The 13,265-nt window shown below is 47.5% G+C and overlaps 1 protein-coding gene across 1 annotated transcript in view; it reads right to left on the reverse strand.

The window, feature by feature from the left end:
- Positions 1 to 13,265, reverse strand: part of COL4A5 (collagen type IV alpha 5 chain) — a 1,021,631-nt gene that overhangs the window by 435,186 nt on the left and 573,180 nt on the right. Inside the window, exons 35-36 of the mRNA XM_069211570.1 lie at positions 6,957 to 7,037; positions 6,711 to 6,850 (exon numbers count right to left, since the gene is read on the reverse strand). Coding sequence (XP_069067671.1) covers positions 6,711 to 6,850; positions 6,957 to 7,037 — 221 coding nt within the window. The remainder of the gene's footprint in view (positions 1 to 6,710; positions 6,851 to 6,956; positions 7,038 to 13,265) is intronic.

Genomic DNA, 13,265 nt, shown 5'->3' on the forward strand with positions numbered 1-13,265 from the left:
AAGTAAAGGTTAGTTTGTCAGGTAAGTAAAGCACTTACACATTCGGTCTGTGGGGCATAGGCAGCCCACCGTTGGGGGTTCAAGCCAACCCCAAACACCCAGCACCAGCAATACAGGGCCGGTCAGGTGCAGAGGTCAAAGAGGGGCCCAAATAACATAGGCGTCTATGGAGACTAGGGGTACTCTGGTTCCAGTCTGCTAGCAGGTAAGTACCTGTATCCTCGGGGAGCAGATCAGGGGGCTTTGTAGAGCACTGGGGGGGGGGGGTCCCAAACAGGCACACAAAATACACCCTCAGCAGCACAGGAGCGGCCGGGTGCGGTGTGTTAACAAGGCATCTGGTTTTGTATTGGAATCAAAGGTGGGACCCGGGGTTCACTCTGGTGATGCCGGCAGGGCACAGGGGGGCTTCTCGGGCCAGCCACCAACTGAACAAAGCTGCGGGCTGCCTGCTGGTCACTCCTGCACTGGTAGTTGGTTCCTCTCAGGCCTGGAGCCTGCAGGTCAGGAGGGTCCTCTGCATTCGCTCTGCAGGCATCGCTGTGGGGGTGCAGGGAGGTTGTCTCAGGATGGACAAACTGTGGGAGTCACTTGGGGGTCCTCGCTGCAGTGTTGGTTTCTCTGGACACGGGCTGGGGCGTCGGGTGCAGAGTGTTGGGGACTAGCGCTTCAGGAGTGAGGTTGGAGTCCCTTTAAAGATGGTTTCTTCTTTGTTGCTTTGGTCAGAGCCGCTGTCCACAGGAGTTTCTTGGTCCTTTGGGTTTGCAGGGCAGTCCTCTGAGTTGGCAGAGTTCACTGGTCCCGCTGGATGCGTTGCTGTTGCAGGTTCTTTGAATCTGGAGACAGGCCGGTAGGGCTGGGACCAAAGCAGTTGTCGTCTCCTTCTTCTCTGCGGGGTTTTCAGGTCAGCAGTCCTTCTTCTTGTTAGGTCCTCAGGAATCTGATTTCCTGGGTTTAGGGTCTCCCCTAAATACTAGATTTAGGGGTGTGTTTAGGGCTGGAGGGCGGTAGCCAATGGCTACTGTCCTTGAGGGTGGCTACACCATCCTTGTGCCTCCTCCCTTTGGGGAGGGGAGGCACATCCCTAATCATATTGGGCTAAGTCCTCCAAAGCAAGATGGAGGATTTTTTAAGGAATGGTCATCTCAGCTCTGGGCACCTTGGGGGGCTGTCCTGGCTGGAGGGTGACTCCTCCTTGTTTTTCTCATTATCTCCTCTGGACTTGCCGCCAAAAGTGGGGGCTGTGTCAGGGGGGCAGGCATCTCCACTAGCTGGAGTGCCCTGGGGCATTGTAACACCAGGCTTGAGCCTTTGAGGCTCACCGCCAGGTGTTAAAGTTCCTGCAGGGGGAGGTGTCAAGCACCTCCACCCAGTGCAGGCTTTGTTCCTGGCCACAGAGTGCACAAAGGCACTCACCCCATGTGGTCAGAAACCCGTCTGGTTGGGGCAGGCTGTCAGAAACTGGTCAGCCTAGCACAAGAAGTTGGACTCTTATAGAGGGATTTCTCAATAAATCTCACACTGGCATCAGTGTGGATTTATTGTGCTGAGAAGTTTAATACCAAACTTGCCATTATGGAACTGTGGAGTTCGTGTTTGACAAACTCTCTGACCATATACTCTTATGGCTACCCTGCACTTACAATGTCTAAGAAGTGGCTTAGGCACTGTAGGGGCACAGTGCTCATGCAGCTATGTCCTCACCTGTGGTATAGTGCACCCTGCCTTAGGGCTTTAAGGTCTGCTAGAGGGGTGAGTTACCTATGCCACAGGCAGTGGGTTGTGGGCATGGCACCCTGAGGGGAGTGCCATGTCGACTTTGTCTTTTTCTCCCCACCAGCAAGCTGGGAGGCAGTGTGCATGTGCTGAGTGAGGGGTCCCCAGAGTGGCATAATACATGTTGCAGCCCTTAGAGACCTTCCCTGGCCACAGGGCCCGTGGTACCAGGGTTGCCTTTTACAAGGGACTTACCTGTGTGCCAGGGCTGAGACAATTGTGGAGACAAATGTACAGTTTTAGGGAAAGAACACTGGTGCTGGGGCCTGGTTAGCAGGGTCCCAGCACACTTTCAATCAAAGCTGGCATCAACAAAAGGCAAAACGTTAGGGGATAACCATGCCAACAGTGGCATTTTCCTACAATTCTGTATTGAAAAATGGGTGTGACGCAATAAATGATGGGTCAATAAGTCCAGTTGCCCTCTTAACTGAACCAAAATCTTAAGGAACTGTCAAAGCAAAGCAAACAAAGAATAACTGATGGGCAGGGAGGGAGACCTGGAGAAACAGTTCAGGCTAAGAAATATTAAATGTGATCTTAGAGTATGGGAGTCAGATGTTCATTTTGTCTCCTGACCTATGAAGGGATTTAGTTCAACAGGTTTGAGAAATGGAAGAGTGGCACAGTGAAAGGTGGTACTAAGAGCCTGCTAAACATTTCTGGACCACTGAAAGAGATCACATTAAGAGAGAAATATTGATTCTCTATGACATTGAAGAGGATAGGAGAAACCTTAATGAAGTATGTACTGGCAATCCTCCACAACTCTCATATTGGAAAGAAGCATCTGTTGTCACAACAGTCTGCACACAAGAACCAAACATTTGTGAGCATCTCTGGACCCTGTTATTGGCACTGCAAGAGATATCCGTAATTGTTGTTTCACAGCAATACCCGAGCCCTTTGTCCTGCTAACTGATAGTCATTGCAGGAAACTTTGCCCTTGCTGGAACTAGAACATTACTAACACTACTTTGTGATAACACATCAAACAAACAGCATGAAGCACTTGGCGATGAGTCTTGTTGTTATGTATGTAGACCCCGTGCCCTTCAAGTTTCTGCACTGATACCGCTGGTTTTTCAACTCTGCAGGGCACTTGGCCCTGCTGTCCAGGCCAGAGTGCATGTGCTCTGATCAACAAAGAACCTGTATAATTGGCTAATACCTGATTGGCCTATTTATCTTCCCTGTAAATCCCTAGTATATGGTACAAGAGATACCCATGGTTCATAACTTAAATGTCATTAATGGACTGCAGTAAATTGTGCCACCACTACAGAGACAAATGTGAAAACCTAGTAGGGCAGTGTTAAAACTGCCAGTTCAGCTTGGCAGAATAAACCCTTTTGTCAGGCCGAAATCTTCATTTTTAATATCAATAAGCCACCACTAGGGAAGGCCTTGGTAGCCCACCGGGCAGGGTGCTTAATATTAAAAAGAAGGGCAGGTACCTTTGGTGTTTATTATTACCTGACAGTGAAAACACAAAATTTTCATTTTCCCTGTAGCAAGGCTGGTAATTCAATTGGCTAACATGGAGCTTTGCTAGACACCGTGCTAAGTGCTAACTTCCATTTGGGGCCACCAAAGATATTACTCCAAGGTATCAAATTAATAATTTCATTAAACCCAGCTCATTGCTGAGATGGGAATTAAGGCAACTATTCATAGAAAGATGACTTTAGGAAATCGCCACCTTGTTGCCCAAACCTCCAGTAGCCTTTCCTGTCTATCTGCAGCAGTTGTCACCAAAATTACAACATATTACTCCCCTGCCCATAAACAGGGAACAAAGAGAATTGTTGGTGGTAGGAGGTATGACCTCATCCAGCAAGATGACTACCAGCCTGTGGCTACAGATGGCCGAGCTTCAAACAGACTACCACCTCAGTGAAGCAAATAGGATCACACCTCGATAGGTCCCCATCACCTCTAGAGGGAGAAAATGTATTGTGAACTGGCTTTCCCGGAGGAGTGATTCATTATGCTAGGTACACCCCATGGGTGTGCCCAGGGCTCCTAATAGGGTAAGAAGGCTTGTACCATTGTGGTGGGGAGTGTATCCCAGGATTGTTTGGTGGCCAAACCCTGAGGAAGTGATGTAAAGTTGGAAGGGTTGCCTCAAGTGAACTAATGCCCCGTTGGCTAGTGTCCCTCCTCCCACAAACATAAAGATGCCATAAAAATGGCACCCCCAGACACTGCTGTGCCCACTCATGCACAAGACCTCAACTTGTGACAGGACTGAAGAAGTGATTACAAATCCTAGTTGGCTGGCCTACATTTAAGCTTTCGGACCACTAAAAATGAAGAGCTCTCATGAATCCAGCTGACCAGAAACATCTGACTGCCACTGGACGCCTGAGTGCCTGCTGGGCGAATGACTCCTGACCTTGCCGAAGTGGCCCCAAGTTTGTGGGCCCTGTAGTCGAAGTGGATTCTGGTCCCTAGAAAGGAAAGATTTGGTTACCTGTAAGAAACTGCTGAGACTGCAGTAACCAGGAGTCCAGTTGGCTAATGAAAACTGGAACTGCACTGGACCTCTTCTTGGCTGGACTGTGGACAAATGAACTGAGGACCCTGAGACTGCCAGACACGACAGGTAACTGTCTCCCTGGACCTAAGTGGTCCCTGTGCCTGGCTCCCAACCTACTGTGGCCCGTCAAAGTGAAGACAAGTAGATGTTCTAGCCAGTTGACTAAAAACTGCTCAACCGCTTACAGTCTATTACATGTTCCAAAAGTGAACTACAGTTTTTTTTTTAGCTTAGCTTTGAAAACTCATATCTACGGTTTCCCTCAATTGATGTTTGTCATTACAACCTATGTTTATAAATTGGTGTCGGATTTATTTTTTGTTGTGTTGTGGTTCTTACTTATTCACTGTTTGTTACTTCTAAATGATTTACACTTGTTCCTTGATTAAGTCTGACTGCTCTGTGCCACAGCTACCCAGGTCTGAGCTAAGGGTGAGACATAGTGAGGTCTTACAGCCGAACCACATAATAATCCACTTTACTACACTTGTTGAATCCTAGGGGAGGGTACAGCATCTAAAGTGTATCGATAGAAACATAGAAATAAACATAGCTCTTTTTACTGCTCTAAGGTATGTACGGTTACATTCTTCTTTGGAAAACTAAAAGGTGGGGCGGAGACTGTGTCTACACCAGGAGCTTCATCTGTGTCTGAGATGCTTTTTTCTTCGCTGTGCCCCAATCAAGCATATGTTCCTGTCACACTCCCATCCTCTCTTCAGCAATGGCAAAAGTAAACTACCATGGAAACAAATGGGGCTGGGGTAGGCTTGTTAAATGATGGGAATTGGGTGGTCGGATACAGGGGCTAAATCAAAAGCAAAATCACTGGGGCAGGGAATTAGCATCCACATAACACTGCCTGAGTGTTCCTATAAAAGGAGCTACAATCTGCAAAGTAAGCATTTGGATTGGCTGTCAAGCTCCAAACAAACAACATAGAGCGCTAATACATGTCATGACATAAGTATTAGCATTAGTATTTCTCTGCTAATATGGATCACCAAAACTGTGCTAATAACTATACAATAATTGCTTATTTACACTGTTATCTACTCTGCCCTCACTGATATATGTACCTTCACAATTAAAGGTTTATGGTTGAAACATTTTGTTCACCTAATACATAATATGTTAGGTGTGAGTGTACAAGATGTTTTCATTAGGGATCTCTTTAGTGCCAAACTGTGCTGTTCTTGTGGTTTCACCCCTGCAGGCTACTGCCTGTAAGGTCACAATAGGATGTTAGGACTTGCTTGAGCTTGGCAGGATGGGGAGCAGGCATCAACCACTCTGTCTGTTCTCCTGAGGAAGGCTTACATAAGGGAAGATCCTGGGGTAGCTCTTGTCTCAAAACAATATCCAGGATTCTGAAATATTTACTGTTCAATGGTTCAAGGTTCCTGGTTCATGCCTGACCTGGCTGAGCTACTCCTAAAGACACTGAATCACTCAAGTAAGAAGTAAGCCTTATTCTCATGGAGTGAACTGTCAGGATCCTGTCAATCGCCAGCGTTGTAATGAGAAACAGTGGCTACAAATGACTGGCAAGAAGTAGGATGGATGCATGACAAAATTAGTGCTCTTTGAGGTGATGGGAATCCAAGTAGAGCACTCACTGCTAGGTAAGGTCTCCATACGGCCTTCCACTAATTCAGACATGTGAAGGCCCTAACACTATTTTCTAGAAAGACTGACTACTGATCACTGAAGATTCTGAAGCTGCAGGGAGATGTTTAAAAATTAGTACAATCTGGTGGGCCAGCAAACCTGCATTAAGAGGAAATCATTGGGCATGTATGATATTTTATGAAGAAGTATTGGCAACAATATTTTGAACTCTTTGAGAAAATTGACTTGTGACTCCCTTTCCTTAAAAACAAAGATAAAGGGTACTGTGGCCATGAATAAAATGTTCTTTGAGTGTTTCCTCACTAAATTGTTTGCTTAAGTGTGATAGCCAGGATAAGCCTTGCATCACATTATTTTCTAGCCCAGATGAGTGGTGCCCCTCCCAATAGTTAATGCAGGTCCAATGGGGTCCTTAGGAAATGCAGTAAATCTAGGAAATGTTTTAAATCCCTCAACATATTTATGCCAATAACACCAAGTACTTTTAGCAGAATTGCTCATCTTAATAGAAGCATACTATATCAATATGAATGAAGTACTATTTTGCATTACACAAAACATAATAGGAGCATGAGGCTTTCTAGAGCACTGTGCACCTATCACATATGTAAGAACTCCAGTAAAGGGAGATAAACAGTTTGCATGTGCTTCGAACAGCAGAGCATAAATTACAGGCTTCAGAGCCATCATTTGATGTGAGAAAAGATACTCATCGTTTTATCTTTTATGTGGAGTTTGCTTAAGAGTTTTGAACCCCTACCTTTGGTCCTGGAGGACCTGGTGGACCAAATCCTCCAAATCCAGAGTCTCCTTTCTCACCCTTTGTCCCAGAAAAGCCAGGGGATCCGGGCTGCCCCGGGCGACCTGCTGGCCCTGTGGCTCCTTTGCTCCCTGAAGGTCCTGGAAAAGAAAGTAGTTTCATAAACTGCCATGATTACTATTTTGTGTGACAGTGAAATGACAATGTAAAACGAACTATTTGGGTAATAAAAACAGATGCAGGTACCTGGAAAGCCCATCTCTCCCATAGCTCCTTTTGGTCCGGGTGGTCCGGCGGGACCAGGAGTGCCTGGATCACCTTTGACACCTACAATAACACATTTATGTCATTGAAAGTCGAACACTATGCACTGCCTTTACATCCGCAAAGAGTATACAAAGTCACCATTCAGGTTAAAGGACAGAGAACACCTAATAATGAATAGACCTCAGGCCAACGCTAAACTTGTGCCCCTAATCCAGCACCCAACACAGCCTCAGCCTTTCACAGACACTCCATTAAAATTACCCACAAACTCTCCACCATGGACATGGTCTTACCTTACAGTTCCAGCACCTTATTCCTTAGATACTGTGCATTCAGACAAGTCCATTTTGAAATGAACTCTGTGTTTCATTAAAGCTAAACACGGGCCACCTCCTTCCTGGGCACTGTCTTCACCACAGAGGCTGTATCCTTGCATAATCTGCTCAGTCAATTTGGACAAGACAAAGTTCATCAAAACCTGTCATGGTTTCCTCATTTCCCAAGATCACAGGTTACACAAGGTTAGAGCTTACTGTGCTTTGCTAAGGCCACACTTCTGCCCATATTTAGTTCTGGTACACATTGTGGAACAATTCATCCTGCACCAGCATGGATCTCACAGCTAAATTCACAAGACCATGCACCTATTTTTCACAGAGATAGACACAGACTACTTGTAGGGTGTAAGGAAATGCCTCCTTGGCATGGTTGCCCCCTGACTTTTTGCCTTTGCTGATGCTATGTTTACAATTGAAAGTGTGCTGAGGCCTGCTAACCAGGCCCCAGCACCAGTGTTCTTTCCCTAACCTGTACTTTTGTATCCACAATTGGCAGACCCTGGCATCCAGATAAGTCCCTTGTAACTGGTACTTCTAGTACCAAGGGCCCTGATGCCAAGGAAGGTCTCTAAGGGCTGCAGCATGTCTTATGCCACCCTGGAGACCTCTCACTCAGCACAGACACACTGCTTGCCAGCTTGTGGGTGCTAGTGAGAACAAAACGAGTAAGTCGACATGGCACTCCCCTCAGGGTGCCATGCCAGCCTCTCACTGCCTATGCAAGTATAGGTCAGTCACCCCTCTGGCAGGCCTTACAGCCCTAAGGCAGGGTGCACTATACCATAGGTGAGGGTACCAGTGCATGAGCATGGTACCCCTACAGTGTCTAAACAAAACCTTAGACATTGTAAGAGCAGGGTAGCCATAAGAGTATATGGTCTGGGAGTTTGTCAAACACGAACTCCACAGCACCATAATGGCTACACTGAAAACTGGGAAGTTTGGTATCAAACTTCTCAGCACAATAAATGCACACTGATGCCAGTGTACATTTTATTGCAAAATACACCCCAGAGGGCACCTTAGAGGTGCCCCCTGAAACTTAACCGACTGTCTGGGTAGGCTGACTAGTTCCAGCAGCCTGCCACACTAGAGACATGTTGCTGGCCCCATGGGGAGAGTGCCTTTGTCACTCTGAGGCCAGTAACAAAGCCTGCACTGGGTGGAGATGCTAACACCTCCCCCAGGCAGGAGCTGTGACACCTGGCGGTGAGCCTCAAAGGCTCACCCCTTTGTCACAGCCCAGCAGGGCACTCCAGCTTAGTGGAGTTGCCCGCCCCCTCCGGCCACGGCCCCCACTTTTGGCGGCAAGGCTGGAGGGAACAAAGAAAGCAACAAGGAGGAGTCACTGGCCAGTCAGGACAGCCCCTAAGGTGTCCTGAGCTGAGGTGACTCTAACTTTTAGAAATCCTCCATCTTTCAGATGGAGGATTCCCCCAATAGGGTTAGGATTGTGACCCCCTCCCCTTGGGAGGAGGCACAAAGAGGGTGTACCCACCCTCAGGGCTAGTAGCCATTGGCTACTAACCCCCCAGACCTAAACACGCCCTTAAATTTAGTATTTAAGGGCTACCCTGAACCCTAGAAAATTAGATTCCTGCAACAACAAGAAGAAGGACTGCCTAGCTGAAAACCCCTGCAGAGGAAGACCAGAAGACAACAACTGCCTTGGCTCCAGAAACTCACCGGCCTGTCTCCTGCCTTCCAAAGAACTCTGCTCCAGCGACGCCTTCCAAAGGGACCAGCGACCTCTGAATCCTCTGAGGACTGCCCTGCTTCGACGACGACAAGAAACTCCCGAGGACAGCGGACCTGCTCCAAAAAGACTGCAACTTTATCCAAAGAAGCAGCTTTAAAGAACCCGGCAATCTCCCCGCAAGAAGCGTGAGACTTGTAACACTGCACCCGGCGACCCCGACTCGGCTGGTGGAGAACCAACACCTCAGGGAGGACCCCCGGACTACTCTACGACTTTGAGTACCAAAACCTGTCCCCCCTGAGCCCCCACAGCGCCGCCTGCAGAGGGAATCCCGAGGCTTCCCCTGACCGCGACTCTCTGAAACCTAAGTCCCGACGCCTGGAAAAGACCCTGCACCCGCAGCCCCCAGGACCTGAAGGACCGGACTTTCACTGCAGAAGTGACCCCCAGGAGTCCCTCTCCCTTGCCCAAGTGGAGGTTTCCCCGAGGAAGCCCCCCCTTGCCTGCCTGCAGCGCTGAAGAGATCCCTTGATCTCTCATTGACTTCCATTGCGAACCCGACGCTTGTTCTAACACTGCACCCGGCCGCCCCCGTGCCGCTGAGGGTGAAATTTCTGTGTGGGCTTGTGTCCCCCCCGGTGCCCTACAAAACCCCCCTGGTCTGCCCTCCGAAGACGCGGGTACTTACCTGCCTGCAGACTGGAACCGGGGCACCCCCTTCTCTCCATTGAAGCCTATGCGTTTTGGGCACCACTTTGAACTCTGCACCTGACCGGCCCTGAGCTGCTGCTGTGGTAACTTTGGGGTTGCTCTGAACCCCCAACGGTGGGCTACCTTGGACCAAGAACTGAACCCTGTAAGTGTCTTACTTACCTGGTAAAACTAACAAAAACTTACCTCCCCCAGGAACTGTGAAAATTGCACTGTGTCCACTTTTAAAGTAGCTATTTGTGAATAACTTGAAAAGTATACATGCAATTGAAATGATTCAAAGTTCCTAATGTACTTACCTGCAATACCTTTCAAACAAGATATTACATGTTAAATTTGAACCTGTGGTTCTTAAAATAAACTAAGAAAAGATATTTTTCTAGAACAAAACCTATTGGCTGGATTTGTCTCTGAGTGTGTGTACCTCATTTATTGTCTATGTGTATGTACAACAAATGCTTAACACTACTCCTTGGATAAGCCTACTGCTCGACCACACTACCACAAAATAGAGCATTAGTATTATCTATTTTTACCACTATTTTACCTCTAAGGGGAACCCTTGGACTCTGTGCATGCTATTCCTTACTTTGAAATAGCACATACAGAGCCAACTTCCTACATTGGTGGCAGCGGTGGGATACAAGACTTTGCATTTGCTGGACTACTCAGCCAATACCTGATCACACGACAAATTCCAAAATTGTCATTAGAAATTGATTTTTGCAATTTGAAAAGTTTTCTAAATTCTTAAAAGACCTGCTAGGGCCTTGTGTTAGATCCTGTTTAGCATTTCTTTTAGAGTTTAAAAGTTTGTAAAAGTTTGAATTAGATTCTAGAACCAGTTTTAGATTCTTAAAAAGTATTCCAACTTTTAGAAGCAAAATGTCTAGCACAGATGTGACTGTGGTGGAACTCGACACCACACCTTACCTCCATCTACAGATGAGAGAGCTAAGGTCACTCTGTAAACTAAAGAAAATAGCAATGGGCCCCAAACCTACCAAAGTACAGCTCCAGGAGCTTTTGGCAGAGTTTGAAAAGGCCAACCCCTCTGAGGATGGCAACACAGAGGATGAAGATAGTGACTTGGAGGGAAATTCCCCCCCTCCAGTCCTACTTAGGGAGAGCAGGGCTTCTCAAGCCCTGACTCCACAAATAATAGTCAGAGATGCTGGTTCCCTCACAGGAGGGACCAACAACTCTGAAATCACTGAGGATAACACCAGTGAAGAGGACATCCAGTTAGCCAGGATGGCCAAAAGATTGGCTTTGGAAAGACAGATCCTAGCCATAGAGAGGGAAAGACAAGAGATGGGCCTAGGACCCATCAATGGTGGCAGCAACATAAATAGGGTCAGAGATTCTCCTGACATGTTGAAAATCCCTAAAGGGATTGTAACTAAATATGAAGATGGTGATGACATCACCAAATGGTTCACAGCTTTTGAGAGGGCTTGTGTAACCAGAAAAGTGAACAAATCTCACTGGGGTGCTCTCCTTTGGGAAATGTTCACATGAAAGTGTAGGGATAGACTCCTCACACTCTCTGGAAAAGATGCAGAATCTTATGACCTCATGAAGGGTACCCTGATTGAGGGCTTTGGATTCTCCACTGAGGAGTATAGGATTAGATTCAGGGGGGCTCAAAAATCCTCGAGCCAGACCTGGGTTGACTTTGTAGACTACTCAGTAAAAACACTAGATGGTTGGATTCAAGGCAGTGGTGTAAGTAATTATGATGGGCTGTACAATTTATTTGTGAAAGAACACCTGTTAAGTAATTGTTTCAATGATAAACTGCATCAGCATCTGGTAGACCTAGGACCAATTTCTCCCCAAGAATTGGGAAAGAAGGCGGACCATTGGGTCAAGACTAGGGTGTCCAAAACTTCCACAGGGGGTGACCAAAAGAAAGGGGTCACAAAACCTCCCCAGGGGAAAGGTGGTGAGACAGCCAAAAATAAAAATAGTAAAGAGTCTTCTACAGGCCCCCAAAAACCTGCACAGGAGGGTGGGCCCAGAGCCTCTTCACAAAACAATCCTGGGTACAAGGGTAAAAACTTTGATCCCAAAAAGGCCTGGTGTCGTAGCTGTAATCAGCCTGGACACCAAACTGGAGACAAGGCCTGTCCCAAGAAAGGTTCCACTCCAAACTCCAATCCAGGTAACACTGGAATGGCTAGTCTCCAAGTGGGATCAACAGTGTGCCCAGAGCAAATCAGGGTCCACACTGAAGCTACTCTAGTCTCTGAGGGTGGGGTGGATTTAGCCACACTAGCTGCCTGGCCGCCTAACATGCAAAAATACAGGCAGCAGCTCTTTATTAATGGGACAAGTGTAGAGGGCCTGAGGGATACAGGTGCCAGTGTCACCATGGTGACAGAGAAACTGGTTTCCCCTGGCCAATACCTGACTGGAAAAACCTATACAGTCACCAACGCTGACAATCAGACTAAAGCACATCCCATGGCAATGGTAACTTTAGAATGGGGAGGGGTCAATGGCCTGAAACAGGTGGTGGTCTCCTCAAACATCCCAGTAGACTGTCTGCTTGGAAATGACCTGGAGTCCTCAGCATGGGCTGAGGTAGAACTAAAAACCCATGCAGCCATGCTGGGTATCCCTGAACTGGTGTGTGTAAAAACAAGAGCACAATGCAAGGCACAGGGTGAAAAAGTAGAGCTGGAGTCTGGAAAAATGGCCCAGCCTACCAAGAGAAAAGGAAAGTCAGTTGGGAAACCAACTGCAACACAGTCAGAAAAAGAGAACCTCTCTTCTCAGGAAGAAGTTCTCCCTCTGAGGGAACTGAGCCTTTGGAACTTGAACCTTATCAGGTTGAGCTCTTAGGCCCAGGGGGACCCTCAAGGGAGGAGCTGTGTAAGGGACAAGAAACCTGTCCCTCTCTTGAAGGCCTTAGGCAGCAAGCTGCTGAAGAGTCCAAGGGCAAGAAAAATGGAACACATAGGGTCTATTGGGAAGATGGACTCCTGTACACTGAGGCCAGAGACCCCAAACCTGGTGCCACTAGGAGAGTGGTAGTGCCTCAGTCGTTCAGAGAGTTTATTCTGACCTTAGCCCATGATATTCCCCTTGCTGGGCATTTGGGACAAACCAAGACGTGGGAGAGGTTAGTCAACCACTTCTACTGGCCCAATATGTCCCAGAAGGTTAAGGAGTTTTGCCTCTCCTGCCCCACCTGTCAATCCAGTGGTAAGACAGGTGGGCACCCAAAGGCCCCCCTCATTCCACTTCCAGTGGTGGGGGTCCCCTTTGAAAGAGTGGGTGTGGACATAGTTGGTCCACTAGAACCTCCCACAGCCTCAGGAAATATGTACATCCTAGTAGTAGTGGATCATGCTACTAGGTATCCTGAAGCTATTCCCCTTAGGTCGACTACTGCCCCTGCAGTAGCCAAGGCCCTCATTGGTATCTTTACCAGAGTGGGTTTCCCTAAGGAGGTGGTGTCTGACAGAGGTACCAACTTCATGTCAGCATACCTAAAACACATGTGGAATGAGTGTGGAGTGACTTACAAAT

Source organism: Pleurodeles waltl, chromosome 2_1 (assembly GCF_031143425.1).
Source record: "Pleurodeles waltl isolate 20211129_DDA chromosome 2_1, aPleWal1.hap1.20221129, whole genome shotgun sequence".
Taxonomy (NCBI): domain Eukaryota; kingdom Metazoa; phylum Chordata; class Amphibia; order Caudata; family Salamandridae; genus Pleurodeles; species Pleurodeles waltl.